The 10399-nt window shown below is 44.5% G+C and overlaps 1 protein-coding gene across 2 annotated transcripts in view; it reads right to left on the bottom strand.

The window, feature by feature from the left end:
• Positions 1–2703: 2703 nt before the first annotated feature.
• The window catches only part of ZBTB34 (zinc finger and BTB domain containing 34), a 28310-nt gene continuing 20614 nt past the window's right edge, over positions 2704–10399 (bottom strand). For both annotated transcript variants that reach the window (XM_019034256.3, XM_004048619.5), the window contains one exon: positions 2704–9197. In XM_019034256.3, the coding sequence (XP_018889801.1) occupies positions 7673–9197 (1525 nt within the window). In that variant the 3' untranslated portion in view covers positions 2704–7672. The remainder of the gene's footprint in view (positions 9198–10399) is intronic.

Below are 10399 nucleotides of genomic sequence, written 5' to 3'. Positions count from 1 at the left end.
GCACTTTGGGAGGCTGAGGTAGGAGGATCACTTGAGCACAGGAGTTCAAGACCAGCCTAGGCAACATGGCAAAACCCTGTCTCTACAAAAAAATTAAAACATTAGCGAGGTGAGGTGGTCTGTGCCCACACTCCCAGCTACTTGGGAGGCTGAGGTGGGAGGATCAATTGAGCAAGGGAGGTCAAGGCTGCAGTGAGCCACAATCATACCACTGCACTCCAGCCTGAATGACAGAGATCTTGTCTCAAAAAATAAAACACACATACACCAGTGTTGCAGGCACCAGTGAGTGCTAGAGCAGTGAGCTTTATTGCACATCTTTGGCCAGGCAAAGCACAGCAACCACACAGCACAGGGTCCATGCATGATCCCAAGTTGATGTGATCTGTAATGCCTTTCCTTCACCGTCGCCTCTCTGCCATTTCTTTTGTGTTCTGAAGTTGTGAGCCCTATATACTGACAAAAGATGTGCAAGGTAGGTCTGCTGTGAAAAAACCAAAGGAAAACCTCATAGGAGATGTTTAATAAGTGCCATTGAGCCAGGTAAGGTGGCTCACACCTATAATCCCAACACTTTGGGAGGCCAAGGCAGGAGGATTGCTTGAGCCCAGGAGTTTGAGACCAGCTTGGGCAACATAGCGAGACCCCATCTCTACGAAAATTAAAAATTAATCAGGCTGGGCATGGTGGCTCACGCATGTAATCCCAGCACTTTGGGAGGCCGAAGCAGGCGGATCATGAGGTCAGGAGATTGAGACCATCCTGGCTAACATGGTGAAACCCCGTCTCTACTAAAAATACAAAAACTTAGCTGGGCGCGGTGGCGGGCACCTGTAGTCCCAGCTACTCGGGAGGCTAAGGCAGGAGAATGGCATGAACCCGGAAGGCGGAATTTGCAGTGAGCCGAGATCGCGCCACTGCACTCCAGCCTGGGTGACACAGCGAGACTCCGTCTGAAAAAAAAAAAAATTAGGCAACGTGGCTCACACCTATAATCCCAACACTTTGGGAGGCTGAGGCAGGAGGATCGCTTGAGCCCAGGAGTTTGAGACCAGCTTGGGCAACATAATGAGACCCCATTTCTACGAAAATTAAAAATTAGACATGGTGGCGTACACCTGTAGTCTCAGCTACTCAAGAGGCTGAAGTGGAAGGATTGCTTGAGCCCTGGAGGTGGAGGCTGCAGAGAGCTGTGACTGCACTACTGCACTCCAGCCCGGGTGACAGAGCAAGACCCTGTCTCAGGAAAAAAAAACCCAAAAAAACAGCCACTGAGGATTGAGGAGCTTGAGGGAAATGGTCCAGGAAACAGAGGTGAAGACTAGCAGACAATTGGGGATTAGTGGTTGTCCTGTGACATTATAATATTCATAAACATCCCTGAAGCCACCCAGGCTTGGCCAACAATTGTATGAATTATAATTGGAAGAAACCAGAGTAAAGATAGGTCTGACATCAGGACAAACGAAAGATGAGCCAACGACTGCCAATGGCCTTTGCCAGCAATGCAGTTCAGTGCGGTCTACACAACATCTGCTCCAATTCAGTGTGTTGGCCTCAGTTGATGCTCCTATTTCCAGGACCCCACCCCCTTGGGATATTCCTCGAACCCTGCTGGAGAAGAAGCTCGCCCGTTTCTTGATGTGGGGCTACTTTTCCGGCCTTAGGGAGTAAGCAAATTCATCAGAAGCCATTGCCTCACATTTCAGTCACCAGAGTCAAACTGGGGCTAACGAAGGCAAGTGGCTTGCTAAAAGTCACAGTCAAAGGCAGGGATGACAGCCAGACCTTCAGTTATGCTAGCCCATGCACTTTCTCCAGCATTCCCTTGCCTCCCTCAGGAATCCCCGGGCCCCTAGCTAGCAGGTGAAGCTGGTTCCTGTACGGACCTTTCCTGCTGTGCACCATCTCACTGCCCATCTCACCCTAGAGGAGGCCTGGTGAGCATTTGCTTTAAGAGCAGCCCTTACTTACGGGTAAGGAGCAGGTCACCTCGCAGCCGCACAGGAGCTGAGGTCAATCTTGCCTGCATCCCAGCCACGCTGCCTTGTGCGACCCTTCGGGAGACACGCATTAGCTCATTCACTCAACAAACACTGCCGAGTGCCTACTGTGGTGCCGGGTCCTGTGCTGAGGATACTTGAGGGAGAGAAAAGAGTTTATAATCCCTGCTGTCAGGGCGCCTCCAGGTTAGAGGGAGAAATACTAACTGAATCATCTCGCTAATGAATATCCTATTACAAACTGAAATAGGTGCTCCAAGGAACACAGTTCAACAAATGCTATGTTAGAGGGGCCTGACCTGGAGGGCTGCTGGTGGGAAGAGGGGCCCCTGGGCTGGAACCTGGAGGAGGAGGGGGACTTAACTGGCTGAGTGGAGACAGAAGAGCCTGTGCAACCCCACCCTTTGTGGACGACTGAGCAAGAGATATTCTCTGCAGGTGCGAGGGGCAGGGATTCACGATTTGTTCTGGGGGTGCCTGGGTGCAGACCGAGGCCGACAACTCAGTCGCCACACAAGAGGTCAGAAATATACTCGCTTCTTTCTTTTCTTTTCAGCACGATAGTGGCCCAAGAGCTTCTTAGGAAACCCTCACCTTTCAAAAACAGTGATTACAGAAACTATGACACTGCAGATGTTTGTCAGAGCCAGTGACACTCACCGAAGCTCAGGGGGCCCACGCAGAGGGAGACCACAGCACATTTGCTCTAGCAGCATTTTTATTTACAAACAGCAATGTCCATTGACTTTATTTATACCATAAAAAAGCCATTTACAAGCAAGAAACAAGAATTCAGAACAAAATTAAGCAGCACTGAAATATTCATGTCACAAATCTAAAACAAAGTGAATACAAGAGTAAAATATCATTTGAATAAATAGTCTTAAATTCATGCTATAAAATAATCCTTAATGGCAAGTTACTAGTTGATACAGCATCCGCTTAGCTAGCTTCATTTACTTCATATGGTGATGAAGTGTGGAGTTGTGAGGTTACCAGTTTATATTGCAAGATAATGACACTGTGTTAAGTCATTCAAATTGCTCAACCATTTATAACGGAAAAAAATGTTAGCCCTACTAATAAAAGTGGTGAGAGAGATGGTTTTCACATTAGGAAAATGGTCATTCTCAAACAAACCAGGTAAGTTTACCTCTTACAATAGTCAGGGCAGCAACCAAAGGCTTGGGCAGCAAGTCCAAAGGTTGAATTCACAGCATACTTGTCACTGAGGGGCAGCAAGAGGTCTGTGGACTGAATCTGCTACAACGAGAGCCAGGCAAGGCTGACTCCAGGACTTGATCAAGAACTACAATAGCCCTGTCTGTGCCAGACTCAGGAAGGAAACCAGAGAAAGCAGGTTCTCTTCTGGGCCGAGAAGTCAAGCACTGGGCAGAAACAGTGGGAACACTCTGGCACTTACTGAAAAAGACGCATGTGACATGTGACAACCATTACAAATTTGGAACAATGTGAATGACTTTTCTGAACTTTTAGTTCAGTTGCACTGAGTAATATGAAATCTATGATTTATGAACTAGATAGTTTCATATAAAGAATTTACATAATTCCCCAATACTTTCATATATAAAATTTAATAAATAACCCTGACCAGTCTAGAAGCACCATTCAAGGGGCATGTGCCCTTGGAAAATAGTTTAGGTGTTGCATATTTGAGTCCCTTTCAGTGGAGGCTTCACAGGAAACCATTACAGAATTTAACAATAACGAGGACAACAACAACAAAAATCACAGTAACTAAGAGAAAAAGTTGATAAAATAAAATACATTGATCTCTTTAAAGTAAAGCTCATTCACATAGATGATTTTCCCCCCAGCCCTTGTTTCGTGTTCCTGCAAATTTTTCCTAGGGTCTAGGCTGTAAGAACAAAAATAAAAACAAAACCACACACAAAATACGCAGGTCTATATGGTCTGGGCTAAGGGAAAAACAAAGAGTTGGTTATATTTGCTATCATTAGAAAAGACATTTACTCATGCTCTGGAAGATTTAAAAATTATCATTTTCGTTCTACAGTATATTCTGCTCAACAGTGAACCGACAGTATCCTTTCTGCTGTTTAAAAAAAAAAAAAACTAAACTAAAAAAAAAAAAACAACAACAAAAAACACAACTGCCAAGGCAGGGCCAATTGGTTGGGAGGCTTTTTCCACTGACCAAAAAATTAACTTGTCTCCATATACTGTATTTACAAATATAATTTCTAAATGTATTTACAGCTTTAGTAGAAATTAGAGGGTAGAGAACTGATTAGAATGAAAATAACTGTTTAAAACCACAAACATTAGTAAAAGTATAAAATTCTTTGTCTTCACAGTTTGTAATAACAGGCTAAATATCTCTAGAAAAGGACGCTGTCACTGTCTTCACATTGTCTAATATTGAAAAGGTAGCTCAAGAAGAGACTCAATTATGAACAAGCCTATATGAATTCAGGATATATTTTACTGTAAAAGATTTCTTCACATATCACTTTATCTTAATTGATTTCTGCATCTGTTATAAATGAAACACCTAACCTAAAACTGTACAGAAATAGGGACTTTGCTTTCCAAAAAGAGTTGCTCTAAGGAGTTACACAGCGTACTTCGTCTGCGGAGACGTGAAGTGAACTTCAGGGAGAGAATGTTTCGGTTCTGTGGTCATGTTAATCCTCCTGACACATCCTCATGCGGCAAGGCACAATTAATTGCTGCTGCCCGATCTGAATGGAGTTAATCTCTCACCAGTCACACCCCTGGGAAGCATGACAGTGCGAACGCTCAGAGAGGCTACACAGCTCCGTGCTGGCCTAGGCGCTGCCTCCCTCGAAGCCCTGCGGAACTTTACAGTACTGTGTTATGGCTTGAGAATTCATTCTTAACACTGCGAGCAGTGGAAAGGGTAAAGTGTTAGCAACATGAATGGGAGCAAGTGGAACTTGCAAAATGTGGAATCATGATTCTTAGAGAGAAACTCAATCAATTTTCTGCCCCTTAACAGTCCCATTACAATGTTTGAACCTGAACTGTACAATCAAAGCAATGGATATTTTTGTCAAAGACAATTTTGGATAAGTCACTCTTTGGTAAACTCAAACCAGTTAAACAGATTCACAAATACAAAGAACTCCATGTAAATAAGGTTAAGACGGACAATGCCAAGAGCCAGGACGCTGGAGGTGCCCGCGCCAGGTGCCCTCCCTCCTCACTGTCTCTCATACCATGGAATGCTCTGGAGACCTCGCTGAAGGCCCCAAGCCTGAGTGAAAAGGAGGTTCCTTCCCTGAGCTTGACCTCTTATGTCCTTGGATTTGGGCATTTCTTGTCACAAACTTAATTTGTATCACAACACAAATTTTTTGCATTCAATTAAAAAAAATCAAAACCAAACTTATTCATGTAAGGAAAAAAAACCCCACAAACATTTACCTGAAACCCCAGAACATATTTAAGTGGGTAAACACTTGGGGTCCAGCCTCCCCTTGAGGCACGCGGCTTTAACAGGAGTTGAACACGTGCTTCAGGGAGAGAACGAACCCCTACTTAGGCAGTTTGACGAGGAAAAAGGCATATACTATATACCCGATTTAGCAAAGCCGCTCCTCGGGAGCAGCGGGATTAGAGTGTAATCTGTAGGGAGTTAACACTGATGTGTAGCGCAGCAGTTCACACGTGAACAGATCCTGTGTGCTAAAGAGATGCGACTGCACAGCTGCCACCCCTGGGGGCTATTACACACAAAGGGCTTGAATGACTTTTTTTTTTCTCAAAACAAAAAAAAAAAAACAAAAACAAATCCACCATTGGTATTTTAGGAGCCAAAAAAGCACAGAAAACCAGCAAACATCTAATTCTGTATTCCTTTAACTTCTAGCCTCTGAGGCTGGTCCTTCGTTCGTTTTTCTTTTAGGTGGCTGCACTGTTCTCCTATGGAGGTGCACTGGTTGTGCGTCTCAGAGCCCAGGTTCTCAGGCAGATACCAGAACGCTGACATCCCACAGGCAGCCTGCAGCACAAACTCACCACCAAACTGCCTACAAAATTACTCTCTGCCAGAGTTTACAGTACCGAAGCAATCTTGTAAAGCCTGTTTGTGTATGTGAACACAAGACAGAACTGAAGACATTTCCGAAAGTACTAATAAAACATTATTCAAATGGACTCAGGTATCTTTTCATACAGTAACGTGTTTGCCAGCACATGCTTTTGAGGTCTCTTTTCAAGCTATGAACTCAAGAGAGGAAAACAATTATAATTCATCATTACCATCAGATTTCACATTTTCTACAACTATACTGACCTAAAAAGACACTTAACAAAAATAGCACCACATGACCAAAAAAATGGTGACACACAGATTTGGTGACACACAGAGTATCTTAGAGGGCTTTTAAACTGTTGGTTCTTTAAGCAGGAAACACTGAGAGAGTGGGGGAGCCACTGAGGCTCTCATTAGCACACACAATACTAAGATAGATATATTGCTTGCAATTCCCATAGAGTATAGCTTTACAAAAAGTACAAATTCTAAGTTCTGCAGTTTCCCTGGGAACTGCATGTAGAAAAAGTTGCTGTGCACCTGAACTGGCTGTTTGAAAAGAGAAAGAAAAAAAACAAAAACAAAAAAAACCACAACACTGCTTGGAGAATTTTGTAGACAGAACTACAAATCCCTTTCCTTAAGTGCGAGTGAGTACTAACTCATGATAGAGAGTGATTCGATTTAGTTACCTGGTATGTATGTTTCTACAGTACGGAATGAAGGTAGATTTGTAGGCCAGTAAAAACCTTGAAAACCACTGCTCCTTTGGGGTTGGCTAATATAACACTACACTATGTAAAAAGGTCAGCACCACAGGTCATCCAGCTTACCTGCTGGACAACTAACAAAAATTCCAAACGGTTTCCAACTAGAGTTGAAGAAATTTTATGGCATTTGGTTTATGTATTTGTTATGAAGCAGAGCTGTGAACACTGTGATTTGCTTTGCTTGCTTTTGGACACAATGATTAATATAAACCTACTAACATTCTTTTGTAAGGGAAATGAAGGGGCAAAACCCTAACATATTAGGTAGGGATGAGATAGACTCAGAAGCCCTGTTCACATTGTATTAAATTATATATTCCTCTTACATTCACCTCAACCAGAATAAAATCAAATTTGAAAATGTATATATACTATATATATAATAGTTTTATTATATATATATATAAATTGTCTAACTACCCCCTAAAAGGAATTTTAAATTAGAAAAGGTTACCCATTTGTATCAGCTGACGGCATCCTAATCTCCCTCCGTGGAAGTGCACTGCTGCCAGCGCACACAATGAGAGAGAGTATGCCTCTTGGCAGAGAATGGAGGGTCAACCAGTTGGCATAGCTAAATCACTGGCAGATTTTGGATTAAGAAGAGTTCAGCCAAAGAGGAATACTGTCAGCCAGTGTTTTCCCTGGATGCGTTGCCCTTCATGCTTTGAGCTCCTTCGGGGAGGGAGGGCAGGGGAAAGGATAAACACAACGAAGTGTTCCATCCAGAAACTTTAGAAAAACTGCCAAGAGACCAAGAGATTTCCAGATGGTTGGGAAAACCAAAGATTACAACAAAGCAAATCACAAATATGCATTGATTAATGTGCTTTGTTTGGGTGCACTTCTTTACCATCTTAATCGGGAGCATCAGACACTGTGTGAATTTCCATCCGGGAATCTAGGCCCATCTCTGAGGCTGATGCGTCATTTTCTAGTTTCTGTTCCACGTACACATCTGTTCTCTCGGGGGACTCAATGCGACTCCTAACTTCAGCAACGCCTGGGTGGTTTTTCCGCAAGTGCTGGTTGAGGGTACCTTGGAATGGAAAGCACTTCCCGCAGATCTCACAGCGGAATGGTTTATCATCTGTATGGCCCCGGATGTGGTACTCCAGTTGGTCCTTCCGTGTGTACTTCTTCCCACAGAACTTGCACACAAAGGGGGTGATTCCCATATGGAGTCGCATGTGCCTATCAAGGCTTCCTTTCTGGTTGAAGGACTTTCCACAGTAAATACAGATCAACCTCTCATTGTACGGGTACCAATGCCCTCTCGCACTCCTCTCCCGGGGACTGCTCTCATACCCGGGGTTGTTCATCATGGCTTCACTGTCAGAGCCCTGCACCAGGCCCTGCAGGTCACTGTGCAGGTGGACAGACAAAGCCCGCTTCTGGCGGGCACGCCCTCCTCGGAAACAGCTCAGCATGGACCTGGATGGGCTGGAATTACTCAAACTTCCAAAAGCTTCTGATACATTGGTTGGCTGTGAGGCTGCTTGGGAATAGGAGTATGCGTGCTGGAGCACAGAACCATAGGAGCCCACATTCACTGCCACAACTTGTTCCCCATCAACCATCTCGGTGTGGTACCCATCGTCACCCAGGGAGGAGCTGTCGGAACAGCTGGGCCGGTCGGACTTCTCCATCTTCACTTTCACCTCGGTGATCTGGCTCTCCCTCACCAATAGGTCTCCTTGCTCATGGTCTCCCTCTATCTGAATCTCATATTCAGAAACGCTCCCACTGCTCCCGCGGTCTGAGTGCCCCTCCTCCTGTAAGCGGCTGCGCAAAGCTTTGCTGGGGGTCGTCTCCATCCGGAGGTCACTGCTTGCGGTAGGCTGCCGTCCCTGAGAGCAATATGGAGGAGAGATCTCCACTGGGTTGGCAAAGAAGCTGCTGTCTTTCACTCCGTTTCGACTCTCGGGATTCTCTTCAGCACCAACGGTAACAGAGTCAACATCTCCAACGCTGATTTTGGAATGGATGCTCTCTAGGATCTGCGTGCACTTGTCAATGACACACTGCATCTGAAGAAAGCTGGCTGCAGTCAGAAAACTGACAACATCCTTCAGCTGCAAGGACATTCTTCCAGTGTAACAAAAAGAAAGCAACTGCTCAAACACATTGGGATTTTTAATCACTGATATTGACAAGCCACTCATGGTACTTAACGCTGAATGGTCCCGGAAATATGGGGAGCTGGCAGCAAGGACTGCTTTGTGGGCTCGGAATGGCTGACCCTGAATGTGTACAATGATGTCACATAGTTTCCCCTGCAGGCGGAGTTCGTTTAGCTGGCTCAGAACGGTGCTGCTGTACTCGGGCACATCAAACTGAATAAAACTGCTGCTGTCCATTTCTACTGACATGAAGCGTACTCTGCGGAGAGAGAGAGTTTGCATCATTCACCAATGACTCCTCACTAAGTACAAGTGGCATAAACACAAGCTTACAATGACAATACCATCGTGGCTATCATACCTCCTAAAATCTACCTGAAGCATTCTTCCCCTTGTTTTAGTCTTTCATGTTTTGGTTAATTCACCTAAAGCCAAATAAACTAATGATCAATTAGCCTAATGTCATAATTGCCTAATATTCATCTTGATCAAAAGTAAAATATTTTACACATAGTAGGACTATTTTGGCTCTGACTGAGAAATTGGTCTCCTTTTAGGAAAAATATTTCCCCATTTCAAGTACTTTTGAGGGTTTGAAGTACTTTGTGAAAAATAACTAAATTCAGGCCAGGCGCAGTGGCTTACACCTATAATCCCAGCACTTTGGGAGGCCGAGGCAGGCGGATCACTTGAGGTCAGGAGTTTGAAACCAACCTGGCCAACAAGGTAAAACCCCATCTGTACTAAAAATACAAAAATTAGCCTGGTGTGGTGTTGTGCACCTGTAATTCCAGCTACTTGGGAGGCTGCAACAGGTGAATCGCTTGACCTCAGAAGGCAGAGGTTGCAGTGAGCCGAGAGCACACCACTGCACCCCAGCCTAGGGGACAGAGTGAGACTCCTTCTAAAAAAAAAAAAACAAAAACAAAACTAAATCCATCTAAAAATGTTCTACCTTACTTCTGTATTTCTGATTGGTATTTTTCAACACTGTAGCACACTGGATACAATAAATGGAGCTAAACCCTTTTCAGTATTATTGTCTTGATTTGTGTGTTTGCCCTTCAGCTCTGTACACCTTTATATCTCTTTTGGGTTGGGTTGCTTTGGCTGAGACTTACTATGCTCAGTCTCCTTCAGTGAAGAGTTATTATTACTTTTTTTTTTTTGAGACAGAATCTTGCTCTGCTGCACAGGCTGGAGTGCAGTGGCGTGATCTCGGCTCACTGAAACCTCCGCCTCCTAGGTTCAAGCAATTCTCATGCCTCAGCCTCCCGAATAGCTGGGATTACAGGCATGCGCTACCATGCCCAGTTACTTTTTGTATTTTTAGAAGAGACGGGATTTCACCATGTTGTCCAGGCTGGTCTCGAACTCCTGACCTCAGGTGATCTGCTCCCCTTGGCCTCCCAAAGTCCTGGTATTACAGGCAAGAGTCACCACACCGGCCTATTATTACTA

This window comes from Gorilla gorilla, chromosome 13, assembly GCF_029281585.2.
Source record: "Gorilla gorilla gorilla isolate KB3781 chromosome 13, NHGRI_mGorGor1-v2.1_pri, whole genome shotgun sequence".
Taxonomy (NCBI): domain Eukaryota; kingdom Metazoa; phylum Chordata; class Mammalia; order Primates; family Hominidae; genus Gorilla; species Gorilla gorilla.
The sequence above is the reverse complement of the archived record's forward strand: the minus strand, read 5'-3'. Positions and strand labels throughout refer to the sequence as shown.